At 38.1% G+C, this 23,566-nt stretch overlaps 1 protein-coding gene across 1 annotated transcript; it reads left to right on the top strand.

Moving 5' to 3' along the window:
• Nucleotides 1-22,621: 22,621 nt before the first annotated feature.
• LOC100772710 (olfactory receptor 507) lies at nt 22,622-23,566 on the top strand. Its single transcript, XM_027410331.1, has one exon. It carries the CDS (start codon nt 22,622-22,624, stop codon nt 23,564-23,566), a length of 945 nt encoding a protein of 314 aa, XP_027266132.1.

Here is a 23,566-nt window from a genome sequence, read left to right as displayed (position 1 = left end):
GCTAACTTATTGTTTTGCAAAACTTAATACAACAATGATAATTACCCAAGACCAATGAGGCCACTATGTCATGTTTGGATAGTAGGCTTCTTTTTATACCTTTTGCCCTCATAGTATACATAGATATTGCATTTATCGCATTTATCTTTTTGTATTTTAAAATGTGTCTTTGAAGACATGATGCAATCTATTTTTGTCATGTTCACCCCTTCTCACAACTACTCTCCTTATAACTCCCTCTCTTACACACCTAACTATTCTTTCTTATTAAATCCAGCTTGTGCTACCTGTATAAAGTTAATTGTACATGCTTACACTGACGTATGTATGGCCATACCCTTACAAAAACTGACTCCTATCCTAGAAGATACTAATTGTCAACTCCTCAGCTATAGGTGGACATCATGCTCATGTCCCTTCTCCATGCTGGGTCTTGGTATAATTTGGCTTTGTGCATACTGACACGGGTAACATGAGTTCAAATCTCCAATCATTCTGTTGTGTCCTGAAAACATTTATTTATAGTCATCCACCAGCTCTGGCTCTTAAATCATTCTACCCACTCTTTCACAATGATTCCTGATCTTGGAGAAAAGAGGCATGATACAGACCTAGTGCTGATCCCTCCATAGACTCTAATTCTCTACCTGTTCACAGTTGTATGTTAATCACCATCTACTGCAAAAAGAAGCTGTGCTGATGAGGTTTGGAAGATGAACTAATCTATGTCATTTTAAATTAGTTTAATATTATGCCCACTTAGGGGAGTAATGATGGTGGATTCTATGTCTAGCACAGGTGAGTCCTGTTAGCTGTGAATTTCATCTTGTAGAGTTAGATCTAGTAAGAAAATCATGATGCTTACTTCCATGATATTTATGCCACATAGCACCAGTAGGCATGTCTTTCCAGACAGGTGGTTATTGTACTTGAAAAGTTCACAAGGCAAGTTGTCTGCACATTTATATTAGGCTACTTCTATTTTAAAATTTTAATTCTTTCCATTAGCTTTAGAATAGACTCCAGATTCTTATCATGATTTTTCTCCTTGAATTACCCTGACTAGTGCTATTTATTTCTTAAGGTTGTACAGATGAGTGCATTTGCAATTTTGCATCTAGAAGCTGTTTGCCAATTCTCCATATGTACAAGCCCTTCTTAGTTTCCTGCTCAATATCACTTGCCCCTTGGGAATTTCATTGCTAGCCTACACAAGCTAACACCACCCAGCCCCTCAACAGTTACCTTTATCTTTCATACAAGCTCCATTTATTCTTCTTCACCACCTTCTAAGATGAAAAACATGATTTTCCTTAGTCTACTCTCCACTGACATATCAATTTCATGAAAATTGTTTCATTCAGAAACATATATATAATATCTACTTTGTTCTAAAACATAATAAATACTCATAGAAACTATATGGAATTAATGTCTCAGTGGTATTCCTGTATCTACCTGTGAAATAATTCCAAAACTGATGCAATGTTCCAGAAATAATTTTAAGTCATGAAGAAAGACATTACTGGTTTTGGATGCCTTCCCCCTGCCTTCTTCCTAAACTATCCTCAAATATGCAAAGTATAAGCCTGAAATTGTCAATGATATGTATATTAATATTTCTTACTGGTCATTAATTTATTATTTCTCAGCTATCCATGCTCAGTTAATACCTAATGTAAATTTCAGAAAACAGGAACATTCTGACCTAAGAGATGTGGATTCAGTGTTTATGGAGAGGCTATTCTTTATTTCAAGATTTTGGGATTTATATGACTAAAGTTCTAAGGAATCATATAGCCAGATGCCTAAATATTTACCAGACATTTTGAGATGTTTGAGGAGTAAAAAGACTAGGAACAAACTGTCAGGAAAGGAAGGCATAAAGTTCCCAAAATGAAGAGTTGTTAAGATGAAAGAAGCAGAGGCTTATCAGGTAAAGTCATTGCCACCATGCCTGATGATCTGGCTTTGATCCCAGGGATGTATATGTGGGAAGAAAGAACTAATTCAAATAATTTCTACTCTTTTTGATTAGAAAGAAAATTATTTTACATGTCAATCCCAGGTCCCTCTTCCTCCCCTCCTCCCCTTCTCCCCTGCCCCCCCAAACTAATGCACTACCTATCCCATACCCTTTCTGCTCCCCAGGGAGGGTGAGGCCTTCCATTGGGGGGGGGTCTTCAAAGTCTGTCATATTCTTTGGAATAGGCCCTAGGCCAACCCCCTTGTGTCTAGGCTCAGGGAGTATCCCTCCATGTGGGATAGGCTCCTAAAGTTCATTCCTATGGTAGTAATAAGTACTGATCCACTACAAGAGACTCCATCGATTTCCAAGGTCTCCTCACTGACACCCACATTCAGGGGGTCTGGATCAGTCCCATGCTGTTTTCCCAGCTATCAGTCTGTTTTCCCTTGTTCAGGTCAGCTGTTTCTGTGGGTTTCACCAGCCTGGTATGGACCCCTTTGCTCATCCGTCCTCCTTCTCTACAGATGGATTTCAGTTCAATTCCAGGTTTAGCTGTGGGTGTCTGCTTCTACTTCTACAAGCTGCTGGATGAAGGCTATAGGATTGCATATAAGTTAGTCATCAATCTCATTATCAGGGGAGTGCATTTAAGGTAGCCTCTCCTCTGTTGCTTAGATTGTTAGTTGGTGTCATTTTTGTAGCTCTCCAGACATTTCCCTAGTGCCTGATTTCTCTTTGAACTTATAATGTCTCCCTCTATTATATTATCTCTTATCTTGATCTCTGCTCTTCTTCCCCAACTCAACCTCCCTGTCCCGTCATGTATTCCTCACCTCCTCTTCTCCCCTTCTCCTTCTCCTAGTTCCCTCTCCCCTCCCCCCATAATCCCAATTTGCTCAGGAGATCTTGTCCCTTTCCCTTTCTCCAGAGGACCATGTATGTCACTCTTAGGGTCCTCCTTGTTTACCATCCTCCCCAGCAGCCTGGGCTGCAGGCTGGCAATTCTTTACTCTATGTCTAAAATCCACAGATGAGTGAGTACATACAATGCCTGTCTTTTTGTGATTGGGTTACCTCGCTCAGAAGGGTTTCTTCTAGTTCCATCACATCAATTATTTATTCACCAACCCCATATCCAACTGAGGGCTGATCTCCAAAATTTACAAAGAACTCAAGAAGCTAGTCTCCAAAACACCAAACAATCCAATTAAAAAGTGGGGTAAGGAACTAAATAAACAATTCTCAATATAGAAATCTAAAATAGATGAAAGACACATAAGAAAGTGTTCAACATCCTTAGCCATCAGGGAAATGCAAATCAAAACAACTCTGAGATATCTTCTTACTCCTGTCAGAATGGCCAAAATCAAAAACACCAATGACAGTTTATGCTGGAGAGGTTGTGGAGAAATGGGGAACACTCTTCCACTGCTGGTGAGAGTGCCAACTCATACAGCCACTTTGGAAATCAGTATGCAGATTCCTCAGGAAAATGGGAATCAGTCTACCACAAGATCCAGCAATTCCACTCTTAGGTATATACCCCAAAGAAGCACATTCCTACAACAAGGACATCTGTTCAACTATGTTCATAGCAGCATTATTTGTAATAGCCAGAACCTGGAAACAACCTAGATACCCCTCAACTGAAGAATGGATAGAGAAATTGTGGTACATTTACACAATGGAGTACTACTCAGCGGGGGAAAAAAAGGCAATGGAATCTTGAAATTCGCAAGCAAATGGATCGAACTAGAAGAAACCATAATTTCTACGCTTACACACACAGACACACACACACATGCACAGGCACACACTTAAACAAAAAACAATAAAGAAACAGGTTAGACAAAGAAAAATACTACAAGAGAAAGGGATTCTGTGTAGAATTAAAAGGAGATTGGATTGACTAGAGAGATGATTTAGTGATTAAAAGCACATGTGTTACTCTCATAGAGGACCTGGGATCCATTCCCAGAATTCACATTGTGGTACACAACCATCTGTAATTCCCAGTCTAGTAGGTTCATAATACTCTTTTGTCTTCTGTAGGGACTATGCATGTACATGGTGTATATTCATGCTGGCAAAGTACTCATACACATAAAAAAGTAAAAGGAGAATAATTTTTTGAAAAAAGAAGATATTGGAGAGAACTTTATCTATGTGAACTTTTACCATTGGTGAGAGTGGGATGTTAAAGTCTCCCACACTATTAATGTGTAGTTTTTGATGTGTGATTTTGCTTTAGTAATGTTTCTTTTAAAAATGTGAGTGATCTTGTATTTGGAGCATAAATGATCAGAATTGAGACTTCATTTTGATGGATTTTTCCTATGATGAGTATGAAATATCCTTCTCCATCTTTTTTGATTAATTTTATTTTGAAGTCTACTTTGTTAGATATTATAATAGCTACACCAGCTTGCATTTTAGGTCCATTTGATTAGAAAATCTTTTACCAACCTTTCCTCTAAGGTAATGTCTGTCTTTGAAGTTGACATGTGTTTCTTGTATGCATGTAGCAGAAGGATGGGTCCTGCTTTTGTATCCATTATGTTAGACTGTATCTTTTTACAGGCAAATTGAGGCCATAGATATTAAAGGATATTAATGACCAATTATTGTTAATTCCAGTTACTTTTTAGTTTTGTTTGTGGTGGTGGTGGTGTAGTGTGTGTACCCCTTCTTTATGTTTTGCTGTTGTGAGATTATCTACTGCCTGTATTTTCCTGAGTGCAGCAAACTCCTTTGTGTTGTAGTTTTCCTTCTAGTACTATCGGTAGGATTGGATTTGTGATAGGGATTTTTATATATAGGATTTATATATCTGGTTTTGTCATGGAATATCTTGTTTTCTTTATCTATGATGATTGAAAAGTTTGCTGGGTACAGTATTCTGGGATGGCATCAGTGATCCCTTAGTGTCTGCAAAACATCTGTCCAGAACCTCCTGGCTTTAAGAATCTTCATTGCAAAGTCAGTTGCAAATCTGATAGGTCTACCTTTATATGTTACTTGGCCCTTTTATTTTTCAGCTCTTAACATTCTTCCTTTATTCTGTATGTTTAATGTTTTGATTATTATGTGGTAAGGGTACTTTTTCTGGTCCAGTCTATTTGGTAATTCTATACCTTCATAGGCATGTCCTTCTTTAGGTTGGGAAAGTTTTCTTCTATAATTTTGTTGAATATATATTCTGTGCCTTTAAGCTGGGCTTCTCCTTCTATCTCTATTATTCTTAGGTTTGGTCTTTTCATGGTGTCACAGATTTCCTGGATGTTTTGTATTAAAAAATTTTTGAGAAGTCAGGTATAATTCTGATGGATATGACTTTATATATGCTATTTGGCCTTTTTCCTTTGCAGCCCTTAATATACTTTCTGTATTCTGCATGCTTAATGTTTTGATGATTATGTGACAAGGGGACTTTTTTTGGTCCAATCTATTTGGTGTTCTATAAGCTTCTTGTACTTTCATAGGCATGTGCTTCTTTAGGTAGGGAAATTTTTCTTCTATGATTTTGTTGAATTTATTTTTCTGTGCCTTTGAGCTGGACTTCTCCTTCTTCTATCCCTATTATTCTTAGGTTTGGTCTTTACATGGTGTCACAGATTTCCTGGATATTTTTTGTTAAGTATTGGTTGGACTTAACATTTTCTTTGACTGATGAATCTATTTCCTCTATTATGTCTTCAACATCTGAGATTCTTTCTTCCATCTCTTGTATTCTGCTGGAGATGTTTACTTCTGTACTTCTTGTTCTTTTACCCTGATTTTCCATTTGCAGAACTTCTTTGGTTTGTGTTTACTTTATTGACTCAATTTCAGTGTTCAAGTCTTGAACCATTTCCTTCTCCTGTTTGATTTTTTTCTTTGCTTTCTTTAAGGGATTTATTTATTTCTTCCAATTTTGGGTTGTCTTTTCCTCGATTTCCTTAAGGGAATTTTTCATTTCATCCTCAAGGGCCTCAATTATCTTCATAAAGTTATTTTGGGGTCATTTTCTTCTGCTTCATCTGCATTGAGATATTCAGATCTAGCTGTTTAAGGGATACTAGGTTCTGGTGGTGCCTTATTGCCCTTTATGTTGGTGTATGTATTTTTTAATTCAAGTAGGTAAATTTAATAAAAGCCAACAACTCCCCTGTGTTCATAAATTTCAAAACTAAAGGTTAAAAATTAGTTTGCACTTATTACTTAAGATATATTTGCATTCGGGTTCAAATAAATGACTAAGAAATGATTGCTACAGCTATAAATGGTAGTTGATACCCATAATCCCAGTATTAAGGAAACCAAGACAGGAGGATTGCCACAAATCTACGTGGACTACACAGTTTGTACTAGGCCAGCCTGGGTCTCAAAGAGCAGATTGTACTTATTGCTTCCTGTCATAGGAAACCAGATTGTTATGGTTGTTGGTATTGAGGTTGAACTCAGGCCCTCTAGTAAGGTAGGGAGGTGCTCTAGCACTGAGCTTCACACCCCAGCATATCACTGAAGTACTATCAGGTGAATCTAAGAAACTCATCCTCTTTACTTCTTACCACTCAGTCAAGACCACAAGCTTTTTTTAAATGCTTCTTTCTGTGTAGGAGAAATGACTCAGCCCTGCTGCTCTCCCAGAGGACTCAATTCCCAGCCCCACATGGAGGCTCACAACTGTCTCTAACTCCATTTCCAAGGGATCTGACACCCTCTTCTGGCCTCCACTGGCACCAGGAAGACAGTGTTAAACAAACATGACACCCTCTTCTGGCCTCCATTGGCACCAGGAAGACAGTGTTAAACAGACATGCAGGCAAAATATCCATACACATAATTTCTAAGAATGATTTCCCCCTAACAAAGGAACATTTTATGTAAGGAAACTTAATACCCTAAGTTCTGTGAAGTAATACAGATACACAACAATGGGGGTGGGGGGTAAGTTTTCCAATACCAGTTTAAGAGATTCCCTGTAGGAATGTAAACAAACTAAGATACCATCTTACTCCTGTCAGAATGGCTAAAGTCAAAAATACCAATGACGGTTTATGCTGGAGAGGATGTGGAGAAAGAGGAACACTCCTCCACTGCTGGTGGGAGTGCCAACTTGTACAGCCATTTTGCAGATCAGTATGGTGACTCAAGAAAATAGGAATGAGTAAGTTAAGACCATTGACATTTAGGGATATTAATGTCCATTGTTCGTTCATTTTTACATAAGTGTGGCGGCACAGTTCAAAGCTCAATAAATCAGGAATATTAATATTTAAATTTCAACTTGACTTTCAATTACCACCATATTAACAACCAAAACAATAAGATAAGACACACAAGGAAGGGGATATCAAATCCATTTTGCTAGCATTGGTTTCCTGACACATCAACTCATGGTGGATGTATTTTTACACTGGCATTTACCTATCTGTTCTTCCAACTAGTGTAGATGTTGATTATGCCTATAAGGGCTGCTATACTTGCAATTTGTGTGGGTGGCACTTGTGCCTATAGGGCCTCCTGATTTTGCCAGAGAGGGCTGTCAGTGTGGAGGATGCTGTGGTAGGTGTGGTTGGACATCAGAATGGATCTTGTGAGAACAGAATCCAGTGGGTCACTGATGGGGGAAGTGCTTCTGTGTATGTGTTTGTCTTATTGGGTGATAAAGTACTGTTTGGCAATGAGACAGCAAGTTAGGCAAGACTAGGAGTCAAGGAGGATTCTGGGAAATGTAGTAAAGAAGTGGTGATCCAGGCAAGAAGTGACACAGCAGGGAGACTCAATATATAAGCAAGGGCAAGAAGGAAGTTGCTCCTTTTTGCTCTTCCTCCTGCTCTCTGCTCTGAGCCACCATGCGATCCCAGGATGAGGACGCCAGCAGAAGGTGTCCTCCATGAGATAAGTCTTATAAAGTATATAGATTTATGATATTTAAGACTGAGCTAGCAGATGAGAAATCCTAGTCATTGGCCTAGCAGCATTTGTACTTAATATAAGTCTCTGTGTGTTACTTGGGACTTTAACGTGGTGTCAGGCAGAACTCAGCGGCTTGGCAGAAAGACTTGTTACAGGTCACAGTGGTGGAGGTACAGCCTGCCCACAGATCTCTCACCTGCTGGACTGCAACTGGGATCTGCACCAGAGCAGTGAAATTCCACCAGAGATGGAGTCAGAGTCTAACTGCCTTGCTAAGGCTGAGATGGGGGGCAAGGGATGTGCCTGGGGGGTTATGGCCTGGAGATTGGGGCAGTTCACCTGGGAAATTGGTCATTCACCTGTTCTTACAACTTGTGTGGGTAGTATTTGTGCCGATAGAGTCTGCTGATATTGCTGGAGAGGATTATCAAAGGGAGGATGCTGGGGTAAGCAAGGGTGAGTGGCAAAGTGGGTCTTGTGGGAACAGAGTACAGTGGGTGTCAGAGGTGGTGTTGCAGCCTGCCATCAGGTCTCTCACTTGATGAATCTAGATGAATCTAGATTTTTGAGACAGAATTTATCTTCATAGCCTTGGCTCTCCTGGAACTCACTTTGCAGACAAGGCCTGAAACTGAGATATACACCTGCTTCTGTCTTCAAGTGCTGGGATTAAAGTGGTGGAGTTAAAGGTGTGTGCCACCACACCTGGCTAATGTAGAAGTTTTAAACAGAAAAGGCCCTTACTTGGCAATATGAGATAAGAGCTTCCAAAGATGCCCTTAAATTTGGTTTTGGTTAGACACCTACTGCTGCTCATATAGCCTACCCTTAAAAATAGTTTTGGGTTTTGTTGTTGTTGTTGCTGCTGTGGTTGGTTTTTTATCCAGAGAGACTTCTTTGGAGAAAACTATATTTTCATTTGCAAGTGGTTATCAATTGGATATTTCTGCTGAGTTAGGGATTGGTGCATGCACCCATGTCTCTTTCAAGCTCTAGAACCCCACCTTTTTCAGACCAATGCAAATGTTGTGTGTGCTACCTCAGTCTCTTTATGTTCATATGGGTATCAATTCTGTTGGTTTAGAGAGTCTTGTTTTCTTGGTGTCTCCTTCCCTTCTGTCTCTTACACTGTTACATCCTCTTCTTTGTGGTTCCCTTAGGAACTGGGAGGTGGCCTTGAACTCACTGGCATAGGAAAAGACTTTTAACAAGACACCAATTACACAGACACTAAGACTAATAATTAGTAATTGGAACCATATAAACTAAAAAGCTTCTGTACTTCAAAAGACACCATCATTCACACAACGTTGCAGGCTACAGAATGGAAAAAGATCTTCATCAATTAAGCATCCAATAGACACTTAATATCTAAAATATAAAAAGAACTTAAGGAAATTGGACAACCCAATTTAAAATGGAATACAGAACTAAAAAGAGACGTCTCAAAATATTAAACAAAACCAGATGAGAAACACTTAGAGAAATATTCAACATCCTTAGTCATCAGGGAAATGCAAATCAAAACTACTTTGAGATTTTACCTTATACCTGTCAAAATGGCCAAGATCAATAAAAACAAGTAACAACTCATGCTGGCTAGAATGTGTAGTAAGAGAAACACTTTTGTGGGAGTGAGGACTTATACAACCACTGTAGAAATCAATTTATTGTTTTCTCAGAAAGCTGGGAATAAATCCACCTCAAGATCCAGCTATATTACTCTTTGGCATATACCCAAAAACTCTGCCTCCTACAACAGAAACACTTGCTTATCCTTGCTCATTGCTTCTCAATTTATAATAGCCAGAAACTGAAAACAACTTAGAAATCCACTAACAGATGAATGGATAAGAAATGTGGTACATTTAACATAATAGAATATTATTCAGCTATTTATAAAAACTAAAACATAAAATCCACAGGTAAATAGATGGAGCTAGAAAAAAATCACTGTAGGTGAGGTAACACAGACCCCACAAAAAACAAATATGATAATTCTCTTACTTGTGGATGTTAGCTTTTAAGTCTTCAATACCCATGCTGCTATCTACAAATGTTATGTATGTAGTAAGGAACTGGAGGTGGAAAGGATCTCCCAAAGAAATGGAAATAGAATATATAGATAGAAAATATAGAAGACTTGATGAGAGTTGAAAGGGGGCAGGGAGATAAAAGATGAGGCTAAGGGAGGGAATTTGGAAGGGAAACTAACACTAAGGGGAATTTGAGGTATCAAATGGAAACCTGCCACAATAAAGCTTCTTTAAATATATTCACATATGAAATAAAATTAAATGGAGCCACCAAATAATGGGAAAGGAAAGGCCATAGCTAAATATCTCTTGTCACTAAGTAAAACTCCCAGTGGCAGGAATAGGTTATATCTAAGTGAATTTCTGGCCAAAAAGGCTCAATGGACAACCCCCACAGAAAAAAAATAATTCAAGTTATTGTTGCTGTCCAAAACTGATGGTTAATCCATATTTGTGAAGACAACGCTTACATATCTCCTTTGAACACAAAAAAGACAAGCTGCTACTTACTGGAGCCTTCACCTGTATTGACTATTAGTGATGATCCTGAAAGGTACTCTGCACACAAGAAGAGAGAAATAAATACCAACTCATCTAAAAATCCTTCAATTTTTCATGGTGCCCTTCCTGCATGTCACACTGGTACAATATTGGCACAAACATTATGGGAGTAACCAAGCACTATCTGATTGAATTTATGGTTCACTCCATGACACAGAACTCATAGCTGACACTGGATGTCAAGAGTCTGAGACTAAATAATCTATGGACCTAAGGGAAAGCCAAATACTAGTGTTCTGCTGAAGTAACATATCAATAAAATGACACCTAATGGCATTCTACTGTATCCATATATCAGTGTCTCACCCAGCCAGCATCAGAAAAGTTTCCTTCTAAGGTAGAAGGAAAGCTACAACTGAAAGAGTATAGAGTGAAAGACCTTGTAATACTTGGTATTAAATAGGATATCTTCTTCCAATAACTCCCTTCAGCGCTTCCAGAACTATGCAGAAGATGCTGAAATATAAGAACCAGAGGAGATGAATAATACCAAGGCAACAGTGTCTTTCATGTACATCCAGGACTAATGTACATATTAATCCACAGGGACTGTGGAAGCATGGATAGTGAATGGACAGGTGCAAACCAGATGGAGCACTGTTGGTGAAATAGGAAAGCAGACATAAGCTTCCATCCACAAGCAAGAAACTATCTCCAATTAACAATCTCCACAGAGGAAGAATTGGTTTCTTCAAGGGAATCTCACTGAGTACACAAACAACGTATCAGGGAATCAGGGAGGCCCCATGCCCAGCAGTAGATGGCCAACACAACAGGAAATCAAAAGTATTTTTGAAGATTTTTTTCTCTTATTGATTTATTTGAACTCTTTAAAAATTTCATCAGTGTTCTGATTATATTATTTCAGATTTACTGTTTTTGTTCTCTCTCTCTCTCTCTCTCTCTCTCTCTCTCTCTCTCTCTCTCTCTCTCTCTCTCTTCTCTCTCTGTGTGTGTGTGTGTGTGTGTGTGTGTGTGTGTGTGTGTGTGTGTGTGTGTGTGTGTGTGTGTGAATTTCTATGTTCTTTCTTCGATTCTTTTTTCATTTTGTTTTATTCTTGTTTGTTAAACCATTTTATTTGTCTGGGTTTTTCTTCTTAAGAGAAAGAGATAGAAAGTGTGAAGTAGGAAGGGTGGTGAAGTGGGGAGGACCTGAGATGAAGGAGTAGAAGCCATGATCAGAATATATTTGATGAAAATAACATCATTATTTTAAAATAACATCAGTATTTCCATTAAAATGAAATTTCAAAAAGGCATAAGAGAAAGTAGTAGTGGATTGGTGATTAGCACTAAGAAATCTAATTGCAACTTTTAGAGTATATGAAAATAGTGACATGGGTGGTTGACCTAATAATCCTCAGTCAAAGTACAGTGACCAATACAGAGCACACATTCTACCAATACATGCGTGTAATACCTATTAAATCTGTTTATCGACTGCCTCTTAAGAATACACGTTACACTTGTGTGCGTTTCTTTTAAGTTCTTTTTGTTTGTTTGTTTGTTTTTCTGAGACAGGGTTTCTCTATATAACAGCCCTATCTAGCTCTGTAGACCAGGCTGGCCTCAAATTCATAGAACTCTGCCTGCCTTTGCCTCTGGAGTGTAGGGATTAAAGGTGTGAGTCACCACTGCCCAGCCCTCTTAAGTTTTTAATAGTCAAAAATGATAATTTTTCATTAAAGTTTCATGAGCAAATACTACATGTAATTCATTGACAATTGAGAAGTACAGTGTGTTTTAGTGTAGACATTTTATGTGGACAGGTATTTAAAAATACTCAAAATTCTTTACTTTTTTGGTCCCCAGAGAACTTTTTAAAATCTTTAAAGTCTAAACTACAGTTCAGGGAAGGCATTAGTAACAATTCAACAAATGCAAAAGAATAAGCTGTTTCTAGGTGTTAGCAAAATTCATCAGCTGAGTATGCAGTGTGCATCTCTCCTGCAAGAAAATACACTAGGAGAGATTATTCACTCACCCTGAGCCTTTTCTGCATTCAGGTACTGCATATGAAAAGACAAGAGCTATGATGATGGCAGAGTATGTTTGAAGTGCATATACACAAATATATCAGGATAGAGCATGACTCTGTTCCCCTTGGGCCTGAGCAAGACTGAGTAGCCTGAACTAACCTTACAAAGCCCCAACCCTTAGAGATGGGAAAATGAGCAGCAGTCTCAAGGCAGTAGCATTCCCACCATGGGATGAAAAACCAACTGGATAATGAAAAATTAATTATGGATTAATAAGTATTAAATTGGGTAGGAACTACCATATATGCTGCTTCATTAAATTCACATCGATCTATTGGTTGAGCCATTCACAAAGTGATATAAAATCTTGCAATACCATATAGGACTCTGAAATTTTTTATTTATTTATTTATTTTTCTTCTCCTTCTCCTCCTCCTCCTCCTCATTCTTCTTCTTCTTGTGTCTCCTGTGGTGCCCAAGATCAATGAACACATACTTTGAATTGACAATGGGAACATTTAGAGGTCCTGTCCACCATTTACAAGTTCTACTCTATAAGGTTAACTTTTGAGTTTCTTACAGATTTATAAGTTCATCTGGAAATAGTGAAGACAAGAATTAAGGAGATTATAAAATGGCACCATGAATATGTGAAAAAGAGCACACCTAGAAGCCAAAAGATTTTGTTTGATAAAAATCTCAGTAAAAACATTGGGTATATTCTTGAGATAGGTCTCATGAAGGGCCCCTACCAAGCACTACAAATTTAAGACTGTTGCTACTGCATTGACTTCCATGTGAGAGCTAGAGAGTAAGTTCCTGACCCTGAGGACAGCACTTGCTTGGCTGCATGATATAAAGAAATCGTGTGGGTACTGAACTGGATTATCCCTCCTTTCTGACTGGATTTCATGTTTTTGGAAGATGTCATAAAGGGTGCCATCATAAATTGTCACTAGTAGTCATGAGTGGTTATGATCCCTGTATGCTACTGTAGTACCAATATGCCCAGCAATATGTGCACCCTGATTCAATGGAATATGAAAGGCATGTATGCAATCTGCTGCTTTCTGACATCTAATTATTGTAAGCCATGTCAAAAGATCACAGCAGGTGAGAGTATAAGGCCTATTGAAGAAGCAACTGTTGTTGTTCTGTTAAATACATGTGATGTGATTGTCAAATTGCCTTCTAAACATATGTGCTCATGCCCAAGATTATTACTGCTGTCACCCACAGTTGAACATAAAAAGAAAATTCTCCTTGTAAATGGGAGGGGTACTACAGATGTTTACAACTAGCCAGCTCCTGAGAAAAAAGAAAGTGACTGTTTCAATAGCATATGAAAACAATGCTCAATGCTCAGATATACATAGAAATGAAATCAGACATCTATTTTAACTCCTAGAAGGTTCAGGAAATTTTCAGAAGAGTATGTTACTTCATTCATAACAAAGCAATTATAAACTAAACAGATATTGAATGAAAGAAGCGAAAGTGATGCATTTGTATTATTGGTTTAGCCTACTGTAGCCTGAGCTATGAAATAAATTTAAAACAAATATTCACCTGAGATATTTTTACCATGTTCTTTGAATAACTATCCAATGAAAGCATTTTAACCCTTAAAAAACAGTAAAATACCATTTGAGTCTGATAATCTCCTTAAAAGGTAATTGTGTGCATGTAAAATGAACTGCTCAGTATTCACTGGGAAAAAGATAATAATCTCCAGTGATTTGAACTCACACTTGAATCCAGAGGCTCAGTAGGGACACATCCTTGATGACAAACAAAGACAGTAAGAGACAGTTGTGCAGCAATAAGAGCAAAGTAGCCTTTACCTTATTACTTCACAATGAATTCTTGTTGGAAGAAGTAAAGTTTTGAGATTTGTGGGTAAATTTGATTTCACCTTTATATTTAGAGAATTCTTTATTGTTTGAAAATGTATCCAAATTCATAAGCTTTAGTGGATGCACAAGTCAGGTGATGTAAGGCAATGAACTAGACCAAAATGAGATGAGTCAACTTCTATTTCCATATTCAAATTCCTGTGAATATCCAGGTAACCTTCATTGTTAAGGTCTTCTTTCTTATCTAGTTACTGATTAATGCAGAATGTAGGATAATCTGTAAGACTTCAGGAAGTCTGTGTCCTACTACTGCAGATCATATGGTGCTCCTCATTGCCCTGCAATAACCCACAATGGGAAGTGTGCAGCCTCAATTTAGGGCTCTCTCATAAAGGAAAGGGGAATGTTTGGAAAATGCTTTTTGATCTTAAGTCAACTTCAGTCAATTTTGTTCATCATCTACATTTCTTTTTTAATTTATTTTTTAAATTCTAACTCCAGTTCCCCCTCTCTCTTCTCCTCCCACTCCCCCCACCTCCCCCATTTCCCATCTGCTCCTTGGAGAGTGTAAGGCCTCCACTGGGAAGTCTACTAAGTCTGTCCCATCACCTCCTTGAGGCAGGACCAACACCCACACCCCTGTGTCTAGTTGGGCAAGATATCTCTCCATATAGAATGAACTCTACTAAGTCAGTTTGTGCATTAATGTTAGATCGTGGACCCACTGCCAGTGGCCTCATATATTGTCCAGTCATACCATTGTCACTTACATTAAGGGAGTCTAGTTCCTCGTTTGTCAGACCTGAGTCAGTGATCTCTCGATAGCTCAGGTCATCTGATTCTGTGGGTTTTCCAATCATGGTCTTGACTCCTTAGTTAATATTATCACTCCTACCTCACTTTGATTGTACTCCAGGAGCTTGGCTCATTGATTAGTTGTGGATTTCTGCATCTGCTTCTATCTGTTTCTTGAAGAGGTTTCTAGCTTCTCTGGGGTTGTGGATTGTAGGCTAGGTATCTTTTGCTTTATATCTTGTATCCACTTATGAGTGAGCACATACTTTATCTGTCTTTCTGTCTTTGGGTTACCTCATTCATGATCTTCATGATTGTCTAAGGCTGTCAGCCAAGTAGGACATTTGTCCTAAAGTCCATTCAGGTATGTCCCTGAACATCTGAGGACAGTAAAAGCATGGGAGATGTAAATTCAAGTACTGGTGACTTCTGGAAAATTCCTCAAGTTCTTTTTCCTGTCCTTCCCCACTGTCATGACAGACAGATAGTGGAGTGATTTGAGGGTAAAATCATGTGCTAAGGATAGCAGAGTAGAAAGGTGGAGACTTCTACATTACTCCTTCTAGATTTTCTTAGGGAAAGAGGGAGACTTCCGGTCTACTCTAAATCATTGTGTTGATTTCTATCATATGAGGGACAGAAGGCAAGCACACAAATAAAGCAACTCTAATGTGGGGGAAGATGCTACTCAACCAAAGCTTTCTAAAGGGTGGAGTGCTTAAAACAGGCCAAAGTTACCAGACACACTGAGGGAACTGGCCTTTTTAGAATAACCATATCAAAGAGGGGATTGCTGAGAGGGAAATGAGCACCCCTTAAAGAAAACTATCCTCAGAGTGACAGCAGGTTATTCTCAAGCAACAGGCAGAACTCGCTCACCTAGCTAAAGACAGTGTCATCACACCATGAGATGTAGCCCTTGTACCACTAGCAAAAATGAAGACCAGTGGGAGGAGTGGCTGAGTTTGTTTTTGTCCTGGTTCTGGTAGATTTCAATTAAAAAATTGTGTTCCCACTTAAAAAATAGAGTGCAGGAAGTTACTACTCAGGCAAAAAGTCACTATCTTTAAATGTTTTGATGGCACAACTGTTCATAATATCTTGCAGACATACCTACTTTGCTTATTGGCTAAATGTTCTAGTATTACAGACATCAGATATTTTAGTTTAACAGAAGATATAATGTCAAAACCTTGACATGAGAGTACATGTAGCTGCAAGATAGAAGAACCTGGGTAAATTTCTTAACTTCTTAGGTTGAATATTTACTTGCCACTGTACTGTGTAGAAAACCACATGATTTCATGCCATCACTGTCCCATTAGAAAACACTGATTCCTATCTAGTTTTCCAAGTTCTAGTAAGAACATTTATCGTGATATGGCCTTGTTTCACTAATAAACTATATGAGCATTGTGCTAAGGAAGCTCAGCTTTTGTGTATTAACCACATAGCTACAAAAAATACCCAGGGGTGTATCCCAAATTTGAATGTGTTCTGAACTTCATTGTCATTCTTTCATAAAGAGCAGTTACATCCTCATTCAAGATCTCTTATCTATTCTTAATCTACATATCAATTTTCAAATTAAATATTCTCAATAAAATACAAATAATAAAAGTGTTTAATACTACCTGTTGGAAACTAAATAACTGTATATAAAATTGTATGTCTTGTCCTGGTGCTTAGTAAGCACTCAGTAAGGTGACCCATTATTTAAGTGTCCATTGCATAATTCTGTGATTGCATGTTTTATCTCATGGCCTTTATAATAATTTTTGTTTTTTATGTAAGTCTCACATTTTAAAACCTTAGTTATAAAACCACATAGGTATATTTTAGGTATATTTTACTATAAATAAGTTAAGATGAAAGATACATTATCTGAAGAAAGCTTGTTAGCATTTGTTTTAAATTTTTTCTGTAAGTAAAATTTTTATTTAAATTAGAAACAAGCTTTTTTTACATGTCAATCCCAGTTCCCACTCCCTTCCCTCCTCCCCTGCTACCCACTGACCCCCATCCCATCTTCTTTCTGCTCCCAAGGGAAGGTAAGGCCTTCCATGGGGGATCTTCACAGTCAGTCATATCATTTGGAGCAGGGCCTAGGCCTTCCCCATGTGTCTAGGCTAAGAGAGCATCCCTCTATGTGTAGTGGGCTCCCAAAGTCCATTTTATCATATTAATGCACAAAAATACATGTGCATTCTATGTCGTGACTAATTTTTTTTCAGATAAAACTGTCAGTTCTTGAATGAAATATTTATTTGTGATATCCCATGATTGAGTTGATGAAAATGAAGTAATTTTTATGAATTCCTTCCTGCACTATCTTTATCACAGCCTTTATCTGGCAGCAGCTACACTGCCCCATGGCTTTCCTGGAGGATAGAAACCACACTGCAGTGAAAGAGTTCATTTTATCAGGCTTGACAGATGACCCAGTCCTTAGAGTCATCCTTTTCATTATCATCCTGTGCATCTACCTGGTGACTGTGTCTGGGAACCTCAACACCATTCTCCTTATCAGAGCCTCTTCCCAGCTCTGTTATCCCCTGTAATTTTTTTCTGAGTCACATGGGTTCTGTTGATATAGGATATTCATCTTCTGCTTTCTTTTGGACAGTTGAGTGCTTTTTTCTGGCTAGTATTTTGTTTGATCACTTTGTGGCAATCTGTAGCTCACTGCTTTATTCAATGAAGATGTCCACACAAATCCCATATTCTTGCCAATAGATCCAAAGGCAATGGGATTTTATTCACTCACTTACATTTTCATACATTCCAGAATGGTGCCCAGTGATTCTCACATTTCACATGTGAGTTAGTCTAGTCCAGTGGATGGAGTTACAAATGAAAATTAGCAAGGGTAGAATTCATCCTCTTATATAGGATCTTGACAATAAGACTAAAGGTAAGTGACCTAGACTATCAGAGGTTGAGTACTATTGATAAGAACAAAAATCAACAACAGAAACCAAGGTCATGTGTGTAAAGTTTATGTACCACAGGCAAGTTTTTCCAGTGCAGGTCTCAATGAGAACCTAACATCTGGAAAGGGATTGTAGGATGTGTGTAGTTGGTTGATTTTTTTGTGTGTACCTGCCACCCAATTCAAAAATAAATACAGGGTGATGTGTTTTTTACTTATGAATACCCAGCCTTGGTTTGGCTTGTTTCAAGCTAGTTTTATAAGTTAAAGTATTCCATTTCTCTTTAACTATGTTTTGCCTCTGGGCTTTTTACTTTTCTATATTCTATTTATCTTTCTTTCCTTCTTGCATTGTGGATGGCTGGATGGCTAGATGGCTGGCCTCTAGCAGCCTGTATTTATGCTGCCAAAAGAGTTTTTACTTGGGTTACTATTTCTATTTAGAGCTGCTCACTAAACAACAGGGCTTCTAAAATTTTTTTCTAATTTTTCAGCATTTTCAGGTCCTAGGTGGATATTTGAACACCATGTTGGTATGCCAAAATGTAGGGTTTTTTAACTCTTTGGGGGCCCACAAACCAGCTCCCAGACAAATTCAAGGAGACTTATTCTTACTTTATGAGTGCCTGACCTTAACTTGGCTTGTTTCTAGACAGCTTTTCTAACTTAACTTACCCATTACTCTTTAACTACATTTTGCTTCTGGGCTTTCTACCTTTCTTTCTTTATTCTATATATCTTTTTTTCCTTCTTACTCTGGGGCTGGCTAGGTAGCTGGGTGGCTGCCCCCTGGCATCCTCTCCTACTTTTCTCCTCCCTCTTCTCTAGATTTTTCTTCCTATTTAATTTCATTGCCCACCAGTCCCACCTATTCTTTCTCCTCCCTAGCTATTTGCTGTTCATCCCTTTATTAGACCAATCAGGTGTTTTAGGCAGGCAAAGTAACACAGCTTTACAGATTTAAACAAATGCAACATAAAAGAATGCAACACACCTTTGCATCAAGAAACAAATATTCCACAGTATCAGTGAATGCAATACATCTTAAAGCACCATTCCACAAAAAATGTGAGGAATGGGTCAAACAAGGCAGTACCCAAGTGAGTTACTTGTATGAATGCTATATTGCATTCATGTGCATTGAGGCTTCACCTGAAACAATGACAATGCTGTTCATTTCAATCAGCCCTGTGGTGCACTAGAACAAAAATAAACTGTTCAGTATATCTTCAATATTAAAATATAGATTATAAAATAAGTATTCTGTAAGCATCCCCAGAAAGTGACAAATCAGGGAAATAGACAAAAAATGTAACATATATATATATATATATATATATATATATATATATGCCTCCAGATTCTGGCTATTACAAACAATGCTGCTATGAACATGGTTGAACATATGTCCTTGTTGTATGAACGTGCATTATTTGGGTATATACCCAAGAGAGGAATGGCTGGATCTTGAGGTAGACTAATTCCAACCTGAGGGGATGCAATCTTGCCCTGGACACATGGGGAAGGGCCTAGGCCCGGCCCAGGATGATGTGGTGAACTTTGTGGAGCCCCCGTTGAGGGCCCTACACTGCCTGGGTAGTAGAGGGTAGATGGGGTGGGGGGTAAGTCGGGGTGGGGTAGGAGGGGTGAGGGTGAAGGGAGAGAGAGGGAGAAGGGATTGACATGTGAAACAAGCCTGTTCCTAATTTGAACTAATAAAAAATAAATAAATACTTTCCTTTAAGAAAGAAAGAAAAAATAATTGTATTTTTAAAATGTCAACTTTACATCTCCTCCTTTCCCATATTTCTCAAGGTACCTAAGGAAGTGTATTACATCACTCACTACAGAGTACTTACACAAATGAAGATATTGAATGAAAGAAGCCAAAGTTGTATATTTTATCTCAGTATTAATTAACATGAAATATAAATTAACCTAAAATCAACATTTGCTTGAGGTAATATATATTAAGGTATACATTTCCAATAATTATCAATAAATGTGAACCAATTCTCACATAAAAACAAAAAGTCCAGATTGACTCCTTGAAATTTGGGTTCGTGTGTAATGAATGGCTGATTTTCACCTGAAATAATGGTCCCTAGGGACTTGGATTCATATTTGAATCCCTAGATTCCCAGAGACTTACTCTCAAAGGTAAATAGTGATTTGGGAGACAGCTAGGTGACTATAAAAACAGGTTATATCTATCTTGAATTTCTACTTTAAAATGAATCATTATTTCAAAAGGTGAGTGTACGGACTTTCCTCTACCATTGCAGAATACTTTGTTCTTGGAAAATGTATATTTTAGTTTAGGTATATTACAAAAAAAATTGACTGAATCAACTTATACTTTCATAGTCAAATTCTTGTGAATAACTAAGCATAGAACTTAGCTCTCAAAGTGTTCTTATTTATCCACACAAGTAGAAGACAGGGAACCTGCATGGCCTCTAGTGGCTTGTAAGCATAAAACTCAAAAGAAATTGTAATGAATTCACTACCTTTCACAAAGGTTGGTAATTTCATGCAATAATCCCATGGAAATACAGAATTGTTTATAGACTTGCTAGGAGTCATGTGACATCTTTGGGGGGAGAAGGCCTGAGAATAGCATGAACAAGTTCTCCTTGTGGCAAAGCCATAGAGAATTTAACCATTTTAGGCAAGGCCAATAGTTCACTGCATAATTCTGGGTATAACCTCAGGAGCCTATTGCTACCTGCTCTTCTTGCTTCCCTTAAACAAATTATTGCTGGCTGTCTCTAGTTTCACTTTCTTAGAGCTATGGATGAAATGGCTTTAACATAGGGAAAACTTCCCTCTGACGACTCTCCTCTGGATGAGCCAGAGAGTATGATATTGATAATTTACAGTGAACCTGATTCTGCTCCTAAAGCCTTTGATGTTTGAAGTGTGACCATGATTCCAGGAACTCAAAAACATGATGTTGCCTTTCCATCACATTTTGTGACTAGCCTGAAAAGGGTCACAGTAGTTCAGAGCATTACAAATCTGCATAACTGCTTTGGAGAGGAGGATTTTAACCACAAAAGTCTAGGAGACATGCTATTAGTAGATGATATCAAGAGTTAATGGGAACAGTCTAGGAACAAGAAATGAAGCAGAATCATAGAAATCCATGAGGCCCTCATTTCTATAGCTGTGCCAATACTGTAGAAAGCTTAGAGGAAAGGGGGCATGAAAACAAGGAACAAACAGTGCCAAATATTGAGAGTAAGTTTTAAGTTATGTAGTTTACAGGATACTAGGAAAAAACATGGTATATCTTCCATGAGAGATAAAACAGTACAGAATGGGGAATGAACTGACTCAGCTTTGGCTAATGAGTTATTTGTGAGAATTTATATTTGACCAGATGTGAAACATTAATCACTAAAGACAAAATTCTCTTTTACTTTGCAGGGTGCTGTAACTGCCAATGCTGCCAGCCTGGCATGCTGCTCTATCTGTAGGTGTGCCTAATTAGAAAACACCTTGTTTATTGGAATAATTCTTCTGCTTTTAATATTGGAACTATGAATCAAGTATGTGATGTTTACAGGTGGAAAAGTTAGGGGGTGGAAAGAGAAAGTGGTAAAGCAACAAACTGTCAATTATTGACATTATTATCAGAAACTTAAGGAAACAAATTTGACTGTAAAATTGTTCTTGCAAACTACTGAAACTGCATAGATAAAAAAACAGCTCAGGTTATCCAGGGCCACTTGTTTGAAACAGGTGGTCAGAGTTTCATCATTACACCAGCTTCTCACATCTGTCCCAGATTGTGAGACACAGTGGGAATTAAAATTCACTCTCCCAGCACTGAATGAATGCTCTAGCCTCACAGGCTCCAGGAACTACGGACAAACACAAGAATATAAGGCTAAAATTCTCAAGATATGACAGTGTTCTAGATCCTAGCTGGGTGTACCTGGAAACAATATTTCAGGCTGAATATTTACCCCTTGTCTTCGGTTGAAAATCACATTATTTCATTCCGTTGTCCTCAAGTTAGAAAATATCACAACGTTAGAAAAGTATTAGTGAGTGTATAAATAAGCACTTACTAATGTCATTAGAAAGGGTATTCACATATTTGCAAGTGACTAGCATCTCTGAGTCTGTGGGTTGTAGCATGGTTATCTTTTACTTTACAAATAATATTGGAAAGAATTCTTAAAGGTCAGAAATTATGACTTCATTACATAATTTTGTATTTGTAAAGTTGAATGCTTTCTTGTACATATAATACTGCTTTGTTATTTTCATAAGTCTCACAATTTACATATTTACTTTTCAGTACACTTAGGTACATTTTATTATATACATAAATGAAAATTAAAGATACATTATTTGAAGGAAATTTCTAGCATTTCATTTTGGAATAATTAAATCATCAATGCACATGAACATGCAAATACTGAGAGTTCAACTTAAGATCCCAATTACGTATTTTGAAGGCCATATTTGTTTGCAATAACTTTTGTCTATGTATTACTGAAACTGCAGCCACATACTTATAAATTCCTTCCTATAATGTCTCCATTGCAGCCTTGATCTGGCAGCAGCTACACTGTCCCATGGCTTTCCTGGAGGACAGAAACCACACTGCAGTGACAGAGTTCATTTTATTGGGCTTGACAGATGACCCAGTTCTCAGAGTCGTCCTCTTCACCATCATCCTGTGCATCTACCTGGTGACTGTGTCTGGGAACCTTAGCACTATCCTTCTCATCATAGTTTCTTCCCAGCTTCATCACCCCATGTACTTTTTTCTGAGTCACTTAGCTTCTGTTGACATAGGCATCTCATCTTCTTCCACACCCAATATGCTTGTCAGCTTTCTGGTGGAGAGAAATACCATCTCCTACCTTGGATGTGGCATCCAGCTCAGCTCAGCTGCTTTCTTTGGATCAACTGAGTTCTTCATTCTGGCTGCAATGGCTTATGATCGTTTTGTGGCAATCTGCAACCCACTGCTTTATTCCATGAAGATGTCCTCACAAGTCTGTTTGCAGTTACTTATAGGATGTTATATTGGTGGTTTTCTTAATGCTTCTTCCTTCATCATTTCCTTCTTTTATTTTTCCTTCTGTGGACCAAATAGTATCAATCACTTTTTCTGTGATTTTACTCCTTTAGTTGAACTTTCCTGTTCTGATAATAGCATCCTGGTAGTTCTTGATTCATTATGTGCTGGCTCCATGATTGTGATCACAGTGTTTGTCATTGTTGTTTCTTACACCTACATCCTCATCACCATCCTTAAGATGAGCTCCACTGAGGGCCGCCAGAAGGCCTTTTCTACCTGCACCTCCCACCTCACTGCAGTCACTCTCTACTATGGCACCATTACATTCATTTATGTGATGCCCAATTCCAGCTACTCCACAGACCAGAACAAGGTGGTGTCTCTGTTCTACATGGCGGTGATCCCCATGTTGAACCCTCTCATTTACAGCCTCAGGAATAATGAGATTAAGGGTGCTCTGAAGAGACAGCTTAGTAAGAAAACATTTTCTTGA

Source organism: Cricetulus griseus, chromosome 3 (genome assembly GCF_003668045.3).
Source record: "Cricetulus griseus strain 17A/GY chromosome 3, alternate assembly CriGri-PICRH-1.0, whole genome shotgun sequence".
Taxonomy (NCBI): Eukaryota; Metazoa; Chordata; class Mammalia; order Rodentia; family Cricetidae; genus Cricetulus; species Cricetulus griseus.
This window is presented reverse-complemented; position numbering and strand designations above follow the sequence as displayed.